Source organism: Anopheles cruzii, chromosome 2, assembly GCF_943734635.1.
Source record: "Anopheles cruzii chromosome 2, idAnoCruzAS_RS32_06, whole genome shotgun sequence".
Taxonomy (NCBI): Eukaryota; Metazoa; Arthropoda; class Insecta; order Diptera; family Culicidae; genus Anopheles; species Anopheles cruzii.
In genome coordinates this window covers 58,017,078-58,035,277 of record NC_069144.1, presented here as the reverse complement: position 1 = coordinate 58,035,277, position 18,200 = coordinate 58,017,078, and the positions used below count along the sequence as shown (strand labels likewise).

The 18,200-nt window shown below is 51.7% G+C and overlaps 1 protein-coding gene across 1 annotated transcript; it reads left to right on the top strand.

Annotated features, from left to right (window-relative positions):
- The first annotated feature begins 207 nt into the window (after positions 1-207).
- On the top strand, positions 208-18,121 carry LOC128267082 (hippocampus abundant transcript 1 protein). The gene is made up of 12 exons (XM_053003872.1): positions 208-218; positions 261-424; positions 10,329-11,170; positions 11,967-12,062; positions 12,370-12,560; positions 12,631-12,772; positions 12,852-13,043; positions 13,099-13,307; positions 13,385-13,471; positions 13,535-13,632; positions 13,700-14,113; positions 15,376-18,121. Exons 1-12 carry the CDS (start codon positions 208-210, stop codon positions 15,468-15,470), a joined length of 2,541 nt encoding a protein of 846 aa, XP_052859832.1. The 3' UTR covers positions 15,471-18,121.
- The last annotated feature ends 79 nt before the right edge of the window (positions 18,122-18,200 follow it).

Sequence of the window (18,200 nt, the reverse complement as noted above, 5' to 3'; positions counted from 1 at the left end):
AAAGAGGGCAGATTTCGGATACCATTGCGTACCGGAAGGGACACGACTCGCCATTGTATGAGCGCTCTGTATACGGTCACTTATTTATTGTATGTTTGTTGTTCGTTTCGTTTCAGGTAATTACAACACACACACCCTCTGTTGTGGCAATAGGTTGAAAATTTGGTGCAGGTATTCACACACACACACACATCCGTGTGTGACACGATGATGGCGAAGTAAGTTCAAACATTTCTGGCGCATTGATCTCTCGCTTCCAGAGTGCATATCGCACCGCCCCTCGGACTGGCCCGTTACTTTGTGTTGCCGATTTGGGTCCAGGTTCCGGTTCCACGTGAATCGATAATCTCTGCGAACAACACCGGGTCGAAACATGTGTCGGTGTCGCGCTACGTGACACGAACGACGGACGATGACGTTGAGGGTTGCTACACTTTCGTTGCTCGAAAAGCTAACACTTCTCGGGATCGGGTTGTTGGGTGCCGCTTTCGGCGCTATGTTTACATTGTGAAAGTTAAACAATCGTGCCAAATTGGCATTAATTGAAGTCATTTGTTTTTTTGTTAGTTCGGGTTTCTCTCGGGTACAATTTGCCCCTTTAGTTCGCGCGCGCCCCGTAGTTTGGCGGTAGTTGGTGTGTACCGTTCCTATCGTTTTCTAGTGTACACAAGGAACTCGGAACGATAAGTTCTCACGTGTGCCTTCGCACGCCTGCTGTCAAGGCCCTTTCGGTGCTCACAGGGCCGCGCGAGAGCGAGAGTCAAAAAGCGATCGAAAGAGTTTACGTTGAGCCAACAGAGAGGAGATGAAACTCTGAGCTTTGAATGTGACATCACCTGGTCTGGTGGGGCCAATTCTGCTCTGTTTTTGTGCCTTTCCGTGCGCCCCATTTGGTGGTCTTCTCTCCACCACCAGACATGGGTCGGTCGCATCCTCCGAGAGCCGCCAATATGTTTGCTGAGCGTTCCGACCACTCAGAGAGGCATTCTCACGGCTAGAGTCCGGTCCGACCGTCGAGACGATTCGCACTCTCGCCAGTCTCAGTTCGTGTTTTGCTGTCGAACGCGAATCACTAGCCGTGGTCCGCGTTTTTGGTTTCCTTTTTTTTGTGGTGAGAAAAATGGTGGATTTTTGGTGAACTCAAAGGAAAGGGACACTAACCTGTCCTTTCACGTGGGGCCTGAGTAGTGAATTTGCCGTGTGCTTGAAAATTAACCCCCCCCCCCAGGGGTGGGCCCGGCTAGTAAAGAAGAAGTGCAAAGCAGTGCAAAGAAGTGGTCGCAACGAATGAGGCCTGCTGAGTGTGTTTGAGAAATCCCGACTGTCCTTGTACGGCGGATGTTCCTTGTCGAATGGTCAATCACAGCAAGCTGTGTTTTTAGTGCGACAATAATTTGTGAAGCAAGAGTGTCCTTTGAAAGTGAGTACATTGGCGTGTTGAAGCGTTTCCCAAAGGAGAGCAGGGCCGTAACACCGTAACGTAGAAGGAAAATTCGTCCGGATTTCGCAGTAGCGCACAGAGCCCAAGAGAGCAAGAAAGACAACGAGAAGCGTTCGAAGAAGAAGAGGGCGAAGCGTGCAGAAGTGTGCCGAAATGCAAAACACTGCACAGCAACAACATCACCACTCCACCAGGCAACGGTGCCAGAGGAGGGACACACCACGGCAAACACCTCCCAAAGTACGTATGCACCCGGGAGCGTGAGCTTGAGAACATCTTTGCGTACGACGGAACAACCAACACGGCGGTAGCACGCGGTCCGAGTCCTTTACATAACTCGCAGCCTTTCAGAGTCCAGTGGAGATTTATTTCTTCCCCAAAACCGATCTTGTACCGAATGGAGATGGAAAAGTAAAATTCCTTTCGCAACGTAGTTTCCTTTTGGTCTACTGCGATGGGGTTTCTGCTTGCGAAAAGGACATTCAGCCCACGATGGACGGCGACACCAACAAAAAAAAAACAGACACACACACAGACACGCTTTTCTCAAGAATGAACATTTCCAATCGACGGTCGCGGGACGATGTCAGTTGAATGGATGTTTGGTGTCGTAAAAAAACAACCACCCAACGAGTCCTTTTGAGGCCAGCCAATGGAAGATACATTGGGGTATGGTAGCAGCGGCGCAGAGCATCAAAGTCGTCCTTCGCGGGTCGAAAAATAGTCAGAAAGAGAGAGAGAGAGAGCGGGAGAGTGGGAAGAAACATAAACTTCTTTTCGTCTGCTGTGCTTCCACGGCCTTCTGCGTCGTCGTCGTCTGGTGGCTGCTTTTATTGTTGCCCATTTCTCGGGCCAAATCTTGCGGCCCCGTGTGCCGTGTATTTATCTAAGAACGGTTTCGCGAGAATCTGTCGAGACACCCTGTCGGTTGGCGTGTGGCGCGACAATCGGGAGCCGGACTCGAACCGGACATTTGCACCTTCCTCTTGGAGGCCACCAATGGTTTTCGTTTAATTATGTAACATGGGTGCTCTCTTCGAGTGGCACTTCATTCCACATTAAACATTAAACATTATTTATAGCAAAATGAATTTATAAGAAATTATTTAAAACTGTCAATAAGGTGTGTTTGGCAGTCGCGGAATGAATCTGCGCGTATCTGCGGCCCATTACATAATGATGTGTGATTCCGCAGCAAAGGCAGCTTCTATCGCTCGTATGAAGCGCTGGTCATTAGTAACGATTGCACGGTTGTGCATCCCCAGTCCGATCCGGTCTGAAACCTGCTGACGGATGGTGCAGTGGGATGCGATCACGATTAGGCGAATCGCGTGACCGTCCCGCCGCCGGGTTCACGTACAAAGTCATCACTGGGCTGGGGCAGATTGTGCGCCAATGATGATAATGACCCGAAACGAGACAAGAATGTGTGCTCGGATCGATCGACCTCTTACTGGGTGAGGGCCTAGGTCAACCGGTCGCCAGCAACAACATGATACCGACGATGCTGCTGCTGCTGCAGACTCATCCATCTTTGGGATCCATCTGGTCTGAAGGTAGCTGCTTCGCTATAGCTTGCCAAAAGCGCTGGAAATGATTAGAAAATCGCCTGCAAAGTTTTGGACACCCCCCGAATCGGATTGGCGCCAGAGCCACGCTGGTTGGTAGCCAGCGTTTTCTTTTTTGCTGCTGCTTGGAAGCCGTCAACAGCGCTCTCCGGGAGTTGGATATTGAATTTGGCACCATTCTGTGATGTGATGCCCTGCCGCTCGGTTGGGTTCCCCAATACGGGGCGGTGCGGTTACTTTCGCATATGGCAAAAATCGATTTTTACTAAATTTCTCGTCCCGTCAACGAGCGAGGCCAGCAGCGCGTTGAAGCGAGTTGGCGAACGAACGGTGCAGTTAATTCTAATTAATCGCGCCGCATTCCTAATGATGGTGGGGTTATTACTAAAGCTGTGTATTTCTAATCCGTTGTCGAAGGTCGAGCGCTGAGCAGAGTACGATCGGGCTTCGGCGCAGCGCCCGGTGGCCATCGATCTTGCCACGAAATGGCTGTCAAATCCATGTTTTCATTACTGCATATTTTATGAGCAAACGCCACTCTCTCGGGGGGTTCCAGTGGCCACACCGCAATGGCCCGACAGCATTGACTTTCTATGCGCCATTCTCGTTTCGGGTTTTGTGTGACTCACCAACCTACGTAGTTTTGGGGGTACTAATCCGGACCTTATCCGGGTGGTGCGCATCGCTTTATCCCTTTCTTGCTGCACGCTCTGGTGGCTGTGCCAGCAAAAAAGTGACCACATTTTTCTGGATGTAAATTCACAAATTGCGACCCATCGGTTAAAAGCGCACTGGTCATTCTCGGTGGTGGTCGCCGTAGAGCTAACCGGCCCTGCGAACGGCTCTTTAATGACGCCTGTCTTGGGTCAATATTGACCAAACTCTTAGAGCGATGTGTCCAAGAAACCCTACACCGCAGCCCTCGATGCCGCCCGAGAGGGCGGAAAGCGCAAAATTAGCACCTTGCCATCAGAGATGGTGCTCGTAATGGCTCGGATGAAATTTCAAACCCTCTGCTGTGCGGTGCGAAAAACCGTTTATCTTTGATTGGTTTGCTTTGCCGGGGGACTCGAGATAATATTGTGTTGTGGAACTAGTTAGTTTGCCAAGTGCCTTCAGTGCGCTCTCGTCAACGGCGTGTGAGGAGGTTAACATTTTAGCTCAATATTATTGAGCGTCGTTTGTAAGATTGTTGCTAAATTCGAGTTTTGCTGATAAATGGACCCTCCCCCGCGTCGAGGGCTCCATTACGAGAAGCGTATTGAGACACTCATCAACATGACACGCCGTTGTTGGGTTCATTTTCGGTTCAATTCGCCGTTTTTGCGGTCCGTGGGACAGACGGAAAACTTTCCACCTTTCCAATGAATGCGATGCCGAGAGAAGGCGCATTATTCAAAAAGCGGCATTTTTTTCGCTAAGTAAGTAACACTGCCGTCGCCCACAGTCGAAAGAAGAGCAGAAGCGAACGGGAAACTTTCTTCGTTCTGTTCCGTCCATGGAGGCGCCCGGTGGCTGACGGCTGGTTATGAAAACATTCCACAAAAACTCGCGGTTCGGTTGGTTGGCCTGTTTTTTTTTGTGTTGGGTCTCAACCTTCCTTAGGTTGAACCAGCGGTGGTCGTCGTCCGACGTGAGGGCGCGGGCAGCGCTTTTACCCATTGGCCCCCCGGGCACCGTTTTTTCCTCCCGGACACTTTATGCCCGCTGCTGCTTTTCATGAACTGTCACGATCAGACGATTAATCAAATAATCTAAACCCCGGTATGTGCGAAGCTGTTCGTGCTCCGGGCCTCCGGGTGCTGGCCTGGCTGTAGGGACCACACCGCATAACCCGAAATGCGTGTGTGTAACGCGTTCCAGAGTCCCATCTCTCGATGACATGATGTTTGTGTGAGGTTTCGGGCACATTCTCTGGTGGCTCGGGTGGCTTCAAAACGCTTTCCGTGACCCCCCCGAAAGATCCGACCGCAGAGAGGCGCATGTAACGGTCATGTTATTAGTTTTATTATGTTTGCTTGGTTCTCGGATCGTATCGATTCGGGCTGAGATTTGAACAAGTATCCTGCACTTCATGCTCCGGTCGTTGACCGTGATGGGGCTTATATTTTTATAGGACACGAAACGGCCTCAGACAACCCTCTAGCGGCTTTACAGCGCGCTTTTGGGACAGTGTTGGGTCGATGACGGGGTACTTCCGTTGGTTCCTCGATTAGAATGTGAAATGTTTCGTTGGTGCGTGTCACCGTTGGGTGCCGCCGAGGTACTGTCACGTTGCGCCGTGCGTCGGTAGACAAGCTTACCTGAATCATCATGTTTATCGGCAAAAGCTGCGGTTCCATTCCCAGCACAGTGATTACAACAACTTATTGGTGCTCCTCGTTACCAATCGATTCCAGTTCTTACAGTTCTGGAGGACGGATCCCGATATTTACTTCCAGCAAAATTAAACAAACCATTACAGGGAGTAGGAATTCACGGGAAGTGCGGCTCAAAATAACTTCCAACGCCAAAGATCGCGGTGTCGTCTGTGTCCTTGATTAAAGATTTCCCTCGTAGAGGCCGTGAGGATGGGAAAATTCCACGAAGCGTAGGGCCGCAATCGATGTCAGTTCTATTCCGCTCCCGATCGTCGATGGCGTCATCGTTTTGAGTACCGACGACGGTCGCACCGATCAATGGCACTGCCGTGTCTCGGTGGGGCCGGTACACGTGCACTCGGCCGCCGCCGTGCACAAGGACCTTGAGCAATCCCCGCTTCGACAGCTGTTGTAAATTACTGGCCGCTCACTGGCTGGTGTCTCACCGCGACGGCAACCTACTTCTTCACCCGTGGCCCGTGGTACTGGAAGGGCGGGGGGCTTCCGTGTCCTCGCAGGTTCGTGTGCCGGTTTTTTCCTGTTTTCCAACGGCACACGCGATTCCATCGGAATTTTCGGAGAGCAAACGACCCGTCGTGGGACATGCGCACTGACTGCCGTCGTGAGTCCGTGTGTCCGTGTGTCCTGCTCTCTGGAGCCTCTCGAGAAACACTCTCCAAAACCGCTGGCCTCGTTGCTGCCTGTGTGTGGGCACACGGAAGACGACCGCGGTTGGCCGCGATAAAGGGGTTTGGCGCAAAGTTTGTTGATTTTACGTTCATGAAAGGATTTTTCTGATGAGTTTCTGTAAGATGAGCTCTGTACGGGGCCCGGTTCACGGGTCTCTTTCTTTTCCGCTTCCGACGCAGTGTGACCACCACCGGTGGTTCCGACCGTGTCCGACAATTAGCCTGATTACTGGTGGCACCGAGTGTGAGAATGCAGACGTGGCCGGCTGCCAGAAGACTCCGGGTCGGTCCGGCCCGGCTCGGTCGGTTGATTTATGGGCGTTAAAAGTTGCAGGTAAAGTTTGGCTCCCTCTCGCTGGGGTCCGTATGCTAATCACTAATTGTGCGCCACCAGAGTGCGCCCATTTTGACGGAACGAGTTCCGTGACACCGAACACCGCAGTCCGGCGTCCGGCAGTGGTTGAGCCTGCTAAAGTAACTGGAAAAAGTTTGCCACTGCAACTTAAAAAAATTGAAGGTTCAATGAAGTCTCCAAAATATAACAAACGCCGCATTAAGGACCGCGATCTGCGTCCTACTTTCTTTCATTTTGCGCCTCGCTCGGCAGAATCGCAACCAGGTCCGTAGTCCGGAACATGGACACGTTTAAGTGACTTAATAAGCGTCCGGTGCGAAGTGTGTCAATGGCCGCGGGGGGTCGGTCAGTACCTTGTGCCTTGTACCGAACGCTTCATTTGCGCCAATTTGCGGTCCACGGCCTCTAGACGCCAAAATTCGCACTCAATGCGATACGCTCTCACTCGGTCAGCGTGCGGCAGTGACCAGGGCCTTCTGATTCGCTAGGCAAGCTGATGACCCCGAAAGGTGGTGGGGGCCCATAAAGCAACCGGAGCCGGAGACACCGAATCTCAAGGATTGTCATTTCTTTTTCCGGACCCACCAGATCAGGATTTGGCGCGAAATTAGGGGCGCACAGCCGTTTATTTGTACGTCCGGTCCGGAGAAAGTTGGCTGTCGCGGTCCGGTCCTCCCCGGTGCACCGTAAAACATAACCGTATCATAAATCGCTTATCTGCCGCTTTTTGGCCCGCTGGTTTTTGGGGTCAAGGCCTTTGTACCTTCTTGCTGGTCGACATTTACTCGAATCCGGAGGGCTGTGAAATTTGATATCGTTGTCGCCCCGCCCACCGGTCAGATTTCAGTCTGCGGGAACCCGAGATGCTGTCCGCTTCGTTGTTTTTTCGTTTTCGCCTTATTTTTATTGGCACACAAAATTGTGTTTGATGCTGCGAAAGCTGTGCGGCCTCGGGGTGCGGCCCGGATATGGGATGCGGTCGTCTGTGGTAGCGAGGAATCCGTGTGATCCGAACAAATAAACAATATCGAGGTAAAGTTAAACGAAAATAATTGCAACCATTCCGGATTGGGTGGCAACAGCGCACCGCACCCCAGGGTACAGGGCCGTCGAGTGATAAAAGGCACCCGTTAACGGTCGTTAAAGGGGCCAGGATTTAAAAAATATGGTTAAATATTTATTTCATTAAGCTATCGACGAAAGACATTAATTTATGGATCGCTAAATTAACGTTGTTTTGGCGCACATAACTCGCATAATACTCCGCCGTAACTAATCAAAAGCAAACATTATAATTCCCGCATTGAATCCGGCGGACCGTAGCGTCGTCCTCCCGAAAAACCCGTTACATTTCGCGTGCCCGGTCCATGGAGGTCTTTCTCCATTTTGGCCACCACCGTTTATCGTCGCAGCTGGCAGGCAGGGGGACGTGACATTTCGTGACGCTAACGGTCAACACGGAACATAGCCTGCTGTTTGCATGACGCAGCCGTTACGACGACGCAGGCGATGCATTTTGCGGATTTTCGTCGCCTCTTGCTTCCATTAGAGTTCCCCGGCACGGAACCCTTTTTGGTGCACCCCGCCGAATACACGAGGCCAACGGGGCCTTCAAGGGGACCCTTCTGGCTGGCACCATCAGGGTGCAGTGCAGGTTTTGGGCAGGCTTTTCAGGCCACATGGCCCAGGCGCGCACCATCATATATCGATTTCGGTCCAGCGCTCCAGGTGTGACCACCACCTCTCTGTTTGGGTCTTGGCGCACGATGGCCGTTTTAGGCGATGCGTCACGATTTTGTGTCGACGGGGTTTGCAATTTACTCCGACGGAATTTTCCGCGGAGTGATGATGAGATCATCCTCGACAAGGATCGTATCGATTGACTGGTGCTGCCGGCACCACGGTGATACAGAGTTGATTCGAATCTCGGCACTCCGGTTGTACAATTACCCTCTTCATGCTTTGATCTGTCGGCAGACGAAAGCATCGTCGTTAAATCCATCGGTCGGTACGTGATCGTGCACACACTCAACTCGTTACGCTGTGTTTGCGTAGGTTCGTTGGTGCGGATGTAATGTTTTATGCATGAATCTTGCTACTAATTATACACTTTTTACACATCTGCTCAGCTTCTGCTGTTAACGCGAGGCGTACAAGTAAAACGGTTAATGTCCCAAGCCCTGGCGCGTTAATGAACGTTGCTGATTGAGGAACGTCGTGTAGAAATCTTGAAATTACTTAATTTTTCTATTTGAGATCTGGAGATATAGATTAGTACGTCCGATACCGTTGAGTGTCACAAATAAACTGTTTTAAGTAATCTTCGATTGTGCGGAGAAAACTGGTCAATGAATACTTGACGATATTCGTTAACGCTGCTCGACGATGCTGCTCGAGCGTGCTGCTCGACGGTGCTGCTCGACTGCTCGATATCATTATGACGAGGTCGCTACGGTCGTGAGGATGTGGAGTTCCCTATTTTGTTTATTCCCACATCATTTTCACTTCAAAACACTCGAAATGATTTTACAGCACTGAATCGTTGCACATTATTAGTCTCAAATTGCTACGATGGCAAAGAACTCACCTGGACTCTGCGTGTGCTACCGTTGTGGCCGGTCCGTCGAATGCTGGCCTCAGGTTCGCTCCGCTGTTTGTGAGTCTACATAAATAATCACAACCGAAATGTGTGTTACATGTGTTTTCTTCTAGATGAGCGTTTAAAAGTAGAGCACACACTCCGGTCATCCTGTTCCGGTCCGTCGAAAGGAGGAACATCGCAAGGACAAATCATTCTATAAAAGAACCATTCCTATGCCGAACTCCCCCGGGATTCTTGCCACACAAACGACGATTGGTGGGGCATCTACTCTGAATTCAGTGCCTATAGAACGAAACGAGAAGTACAGCAACAGGAGGAGCTCCGAGTTAGAACGTCTTGTATACCAGCCACCAAGCGTGCTACGCGCCAATGTACAAACAAGTTATTTTATGGCCGACAGCACTTGAAACCGCGTCCGACGGCCATCCTCATCATCTTACTTTCGAGTATACAGAGTACATATTTTTGCGACCACCAAGCAACACTTAAATTAACCGAGAAGCGTTAATTAAACTATTGTTGGCGCTCTCTCTCTACACTCCCTACGCGGCCATACCTCTCATCAAACATCGGAGCTGGACACCGGGAGATGTACTTATGTCTTCACGATCACGGACTCGGCACCCGAGTGTGTCGGAACGGAAGAATGGAACGGAATTCTCATTGAGCAGCGCCTTGATGCGCCTGTAAAAGTCTCCGTCCGGCGCACGCCACGTGCAGGGCAGCAACAGTTCTCGGCAGAGCAACTAAGTGTGTATGTCCGCCGTGGTTGGCTAGTACTTGGCGGTCGTTGTTAATTTTAGAACGTTAACCGAGCGCCCGCTTCCCGAGGCAAAGATCCATCATCTCTTTACGTCCAAATCCGCGAGCCCGCCCGGACCCGGGCTAGTCGCGGCCGCCGTGCCGCGCCACAGAGTCTATTTAAACGCGTCCCGGGCCCCGGACCCGAACGTGCATCACGCTGTCGTGGGATGATCCGACAAGGATTCGGCTGTGCTCTCTGTGTGTACGGACGCCGCCGAGTTTGCTGAACTGCTGAACCCGGGCCCGAATTGTTATCATCATCATCTTCGTTGTTGTTGTTGTAGTTACTGTTGTTGTTGTTGGCGTCTGATGGAGTAACTGGTGGAGCGGTTCCGAGGAGCGAATCTGTGTGAAGTGGAGTCAATTTGAGTGCTGAAACGGAAACGGAATAGTACAAGTGATGGAGCCTTCGTTAATGCATTCGGCTGTGGAGGACGCTGTTGGAGGGACTACCACCACCACCAGCTCCAAGAATGTGGTGGCGGCGGTGGCCAACCTTTCCCGGCCAGCGGGATCGGTTGCGATTGGATGTGATGCCGAAGTCTGTGATAGAAGTAACTTGGTTACTGGCCACGGCGACGAGACTGCGAGGAAGGTGGCCGCTACCGCCGAGACGGTGGTCGATGACAGCTGCACGGACACCGACGATCAGAACAGTAATTATCTCAGCATTAGCAACAGCCGTAGCAGCAGCTGCTTCGATTTGCCGGCCGAGTGTTCGCCGATGATCAGCGGAAGGCCGACCGGCAGTGAAGTGCCGGAAACGGATGGACGGGCCGCGATGGATCGCCGGCGGGACTGCTGCAGTGTCGTGGAGATTGAGCCCCCGCAACAGATGCCGCTGGTGAGGGAGGTTCTTTGTAGGCAGAGTCGGCCGGCGGCAGAATCGAGTGGTGTCTCTGGACAGTCGGTGCTGGATGACGATGAGGAGGAAGACGATGAGGATTCGTCCATGTTGACCCACTCGGCGGCTACGACCGCCACCGTTTCGTCGTACAAGTCGCGCATCATCAACACCAACGACGACGAGCCCGACTCGGAACGGATGCCCGGAGCAGCAGCAGCAGCAGCGGTGATCGATGCAACCGACCTCGCGGCTAGCAGCGGTGCGACGAGTGTGCACATCGTGGATAATCCGGTTAGCGACACGGCCACGGTCGAGCTCGGTGTGCCGGCCGCCGCAGCCGCTGGTAGCCGGCCAGCGGTGCAGCAGCAGCAACAGCACGCCCGAGTCACGACGACACCTTCGAGTCTCAGTAACTGCAGTGGCCTACCGACCGTGACCGTGGTGCAGCTGAAGCAGAGCAAAAATCTCATCTACTTCCTCCGATTGATCTTCAATCACTGTAAGGTTGGTACCCGCTGTTTTCGGGACATCTTTTGCAAATGGAAGCGCAAACTCCATCGCCCGAGGGTACGAAAATTCACCGCAACACGAGAATTGTGCGGCAAACACCACCGAGTCACCGGAATGTGCGAATCCCACTCTGGATTGCCGTGCGTACGTGCGTAATGCTCCGCACCGCCCTGCCGGAACCGCCGCTGTCCCGAAATGGGATCGTGTGGCGTTTGACGCAAATCCACACACCCCGGGCGGGTCCCGCCGGGTGTGATGTTTGTGTCGTACATGACACGGTGGACACGGAAAACAAGGTGTTTATCGCGCGCATGTTGCTTTCCCCCGTAATCTGGCCACGGTGCTACTTTGTGGAACACGCCACGCTCTTGTTGTCAGTTCAACAATTACCACTCCCGACGATGTTTGATTTTTGACCCACATTTATTGATTTGTCAATTGATAACGGACGAGGGTTGTTGATGGTTTAAAGAAGCCTACCTTTACTTCCATTGCGTAATTGGGTTGCACGTAATGTCACATCCATCAACCTTGGGACTTTCCATCAACTTCGGAACAACAACTTTCCCGAACGATTTATGCTGCCAATTCTCGGGAAGGCGGTTGCCAAAAGCATCCGCGAATTTATTGAATTTTAAGTGCCATTTTAGTTACCTTCGTCATCATCGCTGCCCAAAAATGTGTGTGTGTGTGGATCCTTTTGCCCTCCTCTCATCAACCGGAACCCACTGGGGGAAACAATCCTTAGCCCTTATTAAATGTGCATTTGTTTTCGTTCCAACTTTCGCAGAGTTCCGGCATCGGTGAGCCGAGCGTGTATCATGCCTTAGTAGTCATATTTTTGGAATTCTTCGCCTGGGGCCTGCTCACGATGCCCGTGATAAATGTAAGTATTCGCTCTGTACACACGGAATTGCGCAATAATAGCGCCACGCTGGCCTGGCGCTGCGCCGTGGTGACACATTATTCGTAAATTATATTAGCGACCGGCCCGGCGGGGGCCAGAAATAGATGCATAGTTTTATGTAACGCAAAATCTACCGGCGGCGACGAACAATGCGCGAACGTGACCCCGGAATGAAGTGTGTACTTGGGGGACGAAGAAGCCCAGTCAGGTTGTCGGGTTGACGACGATGGTAGATAGTGCAGGGTAGGTTTTCTAATGCTCTCGGTCTTCCTCGGCGGCGGCACAGGTCCTCAATCAAACCTTCCCGGACCACACCTTCCTCATGAACGGGCTGGTGATGGGCATCAAGGGTATCCTGTCGTTCCTGAGTGCACCGCTCATCGGCGCCCTGTCGGACGTGTGGGGCCGGAAGTTTTTCCTGCTCATCACGGTGTTCTTCACCTGCGCCCCGATACCGCTGATGTCGATCAACTCGTGGTAAGTGCTGTGCCGTGCCTCAATCTTCTTCGGAAACAAACTGACCGTGTCATCCGATCTCTCTCCTCAGGTGGTTCTTTGCAATGATCTCAATCAGTGGCGTGTTCGCGGTAACGTTTTCGGTTGTGTTTGCGTACGTGGCCGACGTGACCACGGTCGAGGATCGGTCACGAGCCTACGGTCTGGTGTCGGCCACGTTTGCTGCCAGCTTAGTAAGTTCTTTACGGGGTTCCTGGTGGGGTTTTACTCTGCACGATGATAGCACTTTCTTCTTTCCCCCCTCACTCGCAGGTTATTTCACCCGCCCTGGGGGCGTATCTGAACGATAAGTACTCGGAACCGCTGATCGTGGCCCTCGCGACGGCCATCGCCGTGCTGGATGTGTTCTTCATTCTGGTGGCGGTGCCGGAAAGTTTACCAGAAAAGGTTCGCCCCAGCTCGTGGGGGGCCCCGATCAGCTGGGAGCAGGCAGATCCGTTTGCGGTAAGTTGTGTTGCCCGGAGTGAAGTTGCTGGTGTTACTGATGCGTTGTTTGCAGGCACTCCGTAAGGTTGGTCTCGATCAGACGATCCTGATGCAGTGCGTCACGGTGCTGCTGTCGTATCTGCCCGAAGCTGGACAATATTCGTGCATCTTCGTCTATCTGAAGCTCAAGATGCACTTCAGCTCGATCGACGTGTCGATCTTCATTGCCGTCGTCGGTATACTAAGTATACTGACGCAGGTCATCCTAGGCGATCTAATGAAGTAAGTCACAGCCCCTGACAACAGCCGCCATCGGTGATGCGTACTAATGGGTCTCTCTCTCTCTCTTCTTGCCACAGGGCACTTGGTGCGAAGCGTACAATAATAATAGGATTACTGTTCGAAATGTTGCAGCTTCTGTGGTACGGCTTTGGCAGCCAAACATGGTACGTTCCTCGTCCTCCTCGTCGTTGTTCTAATTCGTCGATACTAATTTAGCTCATTCGCAGGATGATGTGGGCAGCGGGTATCCTGGCATCGCTAGCGTCAATTACGTACCCCGCGATCAGTGCATTCGTGTCGATACATTCCAACCCGGACCAACAGGGTAAGAGGGGCGGCGACTCGACCTGTCGTAATGTGCTGTCAACACGCATTTCATTCGCATTTTACAGGAGTGGTCCAGGGTATGGTCACCGGAATGCGCGGCCTGTGCAACGGTCTGGGGCCGGCCATGTTCGGCGTCATCTTCTACGTGTTTCACGTGGACCTGAACGACGAGCATAACGTGCCGGCGGCGGCCGGCGGTCACGCCCTGAACGGGCTCGGTGCCGGTGGCGGCATCTTCGACAGTTCCGACGCGCGCTTCGTGCGCAACGAAACGCTACTGCACGGTGGTGGCGGCGGCATTGGTGCGTCGTCCGGCATCGGTGGAGTGCACCATCATATCGAGGACGAGTACTCGCAGCTGATGCCGGGCCCACCGTTCGTGTTCGGTGCCCTGATGGTGATTTGTGCGATCGCCGTCGCCGCCTTCATTCCGGAAGTGCCGAACGACAACATCCGGCGACCATCGGGTGAGAAGAAAAGTAGCTATCCCTTTTAGCCCGTTCCCTTTTTCTGTTTGTCGGTGTTCCGTCCCCTAACACAATGGGCTAACAGCTAACAGTTCGCGTGTCAACCACGCGTGGTGGTGTTTTGAATTTTTTAACAAACCGTGTTGTAACCCTCTGCACCCTGGGAGAGGTGTATGTTGCGTGTTCGCGCCGCGAGGAGGTCCCCCCCGTTAATTGCACTTTCACTTCACCGGGCCGGCCCGGGAAGGGATACTAACAGATCGATAATGGTCCTTTTCCTTTCTTTCCGTTTTGGTTGGTGTCCCTCTACACTGTTAGTGTTTTGTGTTCCGTGGTTCCGTGCTCACTGTCTGCGGAGCCGCGCGCCACGGTCTTGGATTTATTGTGCCCCCCAATTCCACTATCCTTTTTTCTCCACTTCCAGAGAGCGGCTATCGGAGCCAAGACCGATTGACGGTTGTCATTGGAGACTGATTGCTTGGGTCGCGATTCGGTGCAAAAAAAGGGCAACGCTAACCCCCCCGAACACAGACAAACCGCGCCACGGGTGAAGAAAAAGTAGTGAAGCGCCGTCTCTGTAATGTTGCCACTTTCTTCTTGCCAAGTTCTTCCTTTAATCCGTTCCCACCCGTTGTTGTGAAACACACGCTTTTCAAACTACGCCACCACCTCTGCGGGGGGGCCAAACAATGATGATCACACTTTTCTCCGTTCTCACCGTGTGCCCTAAAGCAGCGGGAGCCCTCATTCCGGCGGAGGCAGTGTTTATCGACCGTAATTATGATCACTTTTTTCTTTCTACCACCTCTTACTTCTTCCTAATTCGTTCATTCATCAAGCCACTCACTAGAATCCTTCCACACCAGAAAACGGCCTACTGACAGGTTGCCGCACATTGCCAAGCGATTCACGCCGAATCGTCAGAGCTGGCGAAGAAATGTGTTTGTTGCCTAGGAGATAGTTGCGTAGTTCACAAGCCGGCCCAAGTGCTGTTAGTATTTGGCAATCTAGTAGACACTGCTGTTTTAGAAAGCCTATCGCGCTGCCGCAAACAATATCACACCGTATCCGTAATGCATCACGTACTACTACTTTGCCTCTAGCCTCTAATTTGACTCCTGTTTGAAAGCTCTCCACTGGCCGCTAGTTTTTCCACCTGCAACAATATCGTTCTCTTTCGCTCGCTGTAGTGACCTTGAGTGCCCAACCTATTCGATCGAGTGCTTTTCTTTCTGTCTTCAAACTCACACGAATACACTCCCATCATCCAACAGGACTCTCACTGGACGTGGATTATGAGTACGAGCGTGGCCGGAAGGTGGCCGGGCCACTGTCACCCCTGATGCACCAGGACTCCGCGCAGCTATAGTTCAGCAGCGCCGCCAGCTCTCGGCCAGCCATTGTCCATCGAACGGCCACCAACGAACGGAACAACGTTCCTTCGTGGTTCGCGGTCCACTCGCCCGGGCCACTATCAGCATAAAATCAGCGCCCCCAGCCCCCAAAAACCCCGATCGTCATCATCGACCCTAGTTTGTACAATCTTTTTCTAGCATCTAAGAGGAAGCGGAATTTCGAAACGGAACCCCACAAGTGGAACGGATCGAGGATCGTGGACCTATTGAAGGAAGCAGGGGGATGGTGATTCGTTTTGTGTTTTGTGCGAGTTAATCGTTTTGTCTCGCTCTTTTCGTCTCGCCAGGAGAGTGTTTTATGAAACAGCATCAGCATATATGATCATCTTTCTTTTCTGGTTTTAACCACAAAACACTCGGCCTCGTTTCGTGCGGAAAGAAGTTCCTCAGAACCAAGATTTTATCCACCACTCCGTGTAACTCCGTGTTATTGGGAGTGTAGTTGGGACTAGTTTCTGTTTGTTGATGTGAGTTTCTTTTTTAAACGTTGAGATCGAAAGCTTTAAAACTGATCGTCGGTTGTTGTTCTTGTTCTTGTTGTTGTTGGGGTGGTGATGGTGTGGCCTCTCGGGGCGCGGCAGCTACCAGGAGAGGAGAGACCGGTGAAGAGCGAAAGTTTTTGTTTTTCTTTTGGGACGGATCTGCTCTCGAGGTCGAGTCAATTGGCGGACGTTCACGCATGATCCCCCTAGGCCTGGTGGCCGGTGGCCAGTTTTGAGTGTTGGACCTCCTGGTCGAAAGAGGGTAGAGTGGCAGGAAAAAATCCGAGTGATAGTAGGTGATAAGGCTAACGTTAACGAGTTGTGCGCTGGTGAGGAATGTGATCGGTCAGCATGTGTGTGTGTGTATGTGCGTGACGCGTACGGAATCGTAATGTAGAGACAGAGAGAGAGAGAAAGAGAGAGCGCGGGGACAGTACGGAAAATGTATATCCTTTTCGCTATTGTCGCTACCCCGGGGTGTGATACGACTAAGTGTATTTGTGTAAATTATTTTAAGGAATCCTTTGTACAAGATTTAACACGATTTTTGGGCATCGCGTTGCAGGATTGATTTCGATTTTAATACCATCGAAATCTGATCGTTGTTGGGGGAAAAGTTCGCGCGGAGTACGATCATTTGAATGATTTCGTGACACTTGTCATTTGTCCTGTGTACTAAGTAGCAGTTTGTGCGCAACTTTGGTCAGTAGTGTTCGGCCTCTAGCGGTGTTCGTTTTGTACTTTAAAACTGTGGCAAGATCGTGCAAGATAGTGGGGGACCCCCCGAACGTCACCCGAAGTAGCAGCATCCATCCAAGCATGCTGGGTCGCTATAGGTACGACAACAAAACACACACACAGACGAATAACGTAACGTAACACAGGATATGCTGCAGCGCAAAGTAATAACAAGTTCGCAAGATCGAACACTCGACGCGTAGTGTGATGAAGTGATCGTATCGTAAAACCTACCAGACGAAACACACACTGTTTAGTCCAAAGATTATGCATTAACTTGTGAGCTAGTAGGGCTAGAAGTTTAGAGAGTAAACACTTGTGCGGCCACAACGCGCTAGAGGCGTGTGTTGTCTGCATCTGACGCCCCTGAAATCAATAAACCACTTATAAAAATATAATGCAAAACAAAAGATCAGCAGCAGCAAAACATACACCTCTATTTAGGCAACGGCGGCGGGCTCCGCAGGCTTCAGTAGACAGAGTTCCGTTGGCCCAAGCTGCGAGCTGCGTTTGTAAAAATAAGAACCCCTGTTTTGTGGCTGACCACCACCGGTGCAGTCACAGAATGCGAACCGCGAGTAGAAGATTAATCAAAATATGGCCCCATCCTTGGCCGCTCCGTGTCCTTGATAGGGTGGCGTAGCCGGGTGGCGCCGGATGCACCTTTCCGAAGAGAGCACCTTTCCTTACACGACGCAACACACACAATATCAACGAAGAACTGAAATGTGTTCGCGTGTGCCCCGCGTTTCATTTTATGCGCCCAGTTTTTTGCAGCGCGCTATAGTTCCACGGTTTTGTATGTTTTCTGTTCTCCTCATCCCTTTTGTGGCCCCCGCCAGCACCGGGCGGACGCACCCCAGGGGCGACGGGGGTTTTAGAACTCAAGTCGAGATAATAATTATGATAATGATAACAAATGCGTAGACGTTACTCTTTATAGCCTCTTGTCCTTTTTCTCGCGCGGGGACGGAGCAAAATGATAACAAAAAATCGAGCAGAAACAAGGCGCCAGTAGCTGCTGCGTTCGGTGCCGGCCGTGTGCTAAGAGAACGTGGCCCGACGTGTCCAGCCCCCGGCCTAGCCCAGTTCAATAAATTTGTAAATTGTAATTGAAACCACGCAGAGAATATACAGCAATAGTGCACACAAAAGGCAAACACAGAAACCAAATGTGAGACGTGCAGCGGGACACAGTATTCAGCGTGTGTTTGTTGGCCGGTGGCCGAAAGCCGAGAGTGTCAATGAGAGAGAGCAAGAGATTGCGCGACGAGACAGTGTGTCCGTGAGACTGTGTCGTTGGCGGACAGAGGTTACGGTGCGGACAGGAAAGTAGGACAAACGAATGATGGGGAGAAGAGGACGAGAATAAAAATATTGGTAAATAATTTGATGAAAAAAACGAATTCGCCGTTTTTGCCGGGATTTATTTCTTTAAGGCTACACTTCGGAACTTCGGCGCAA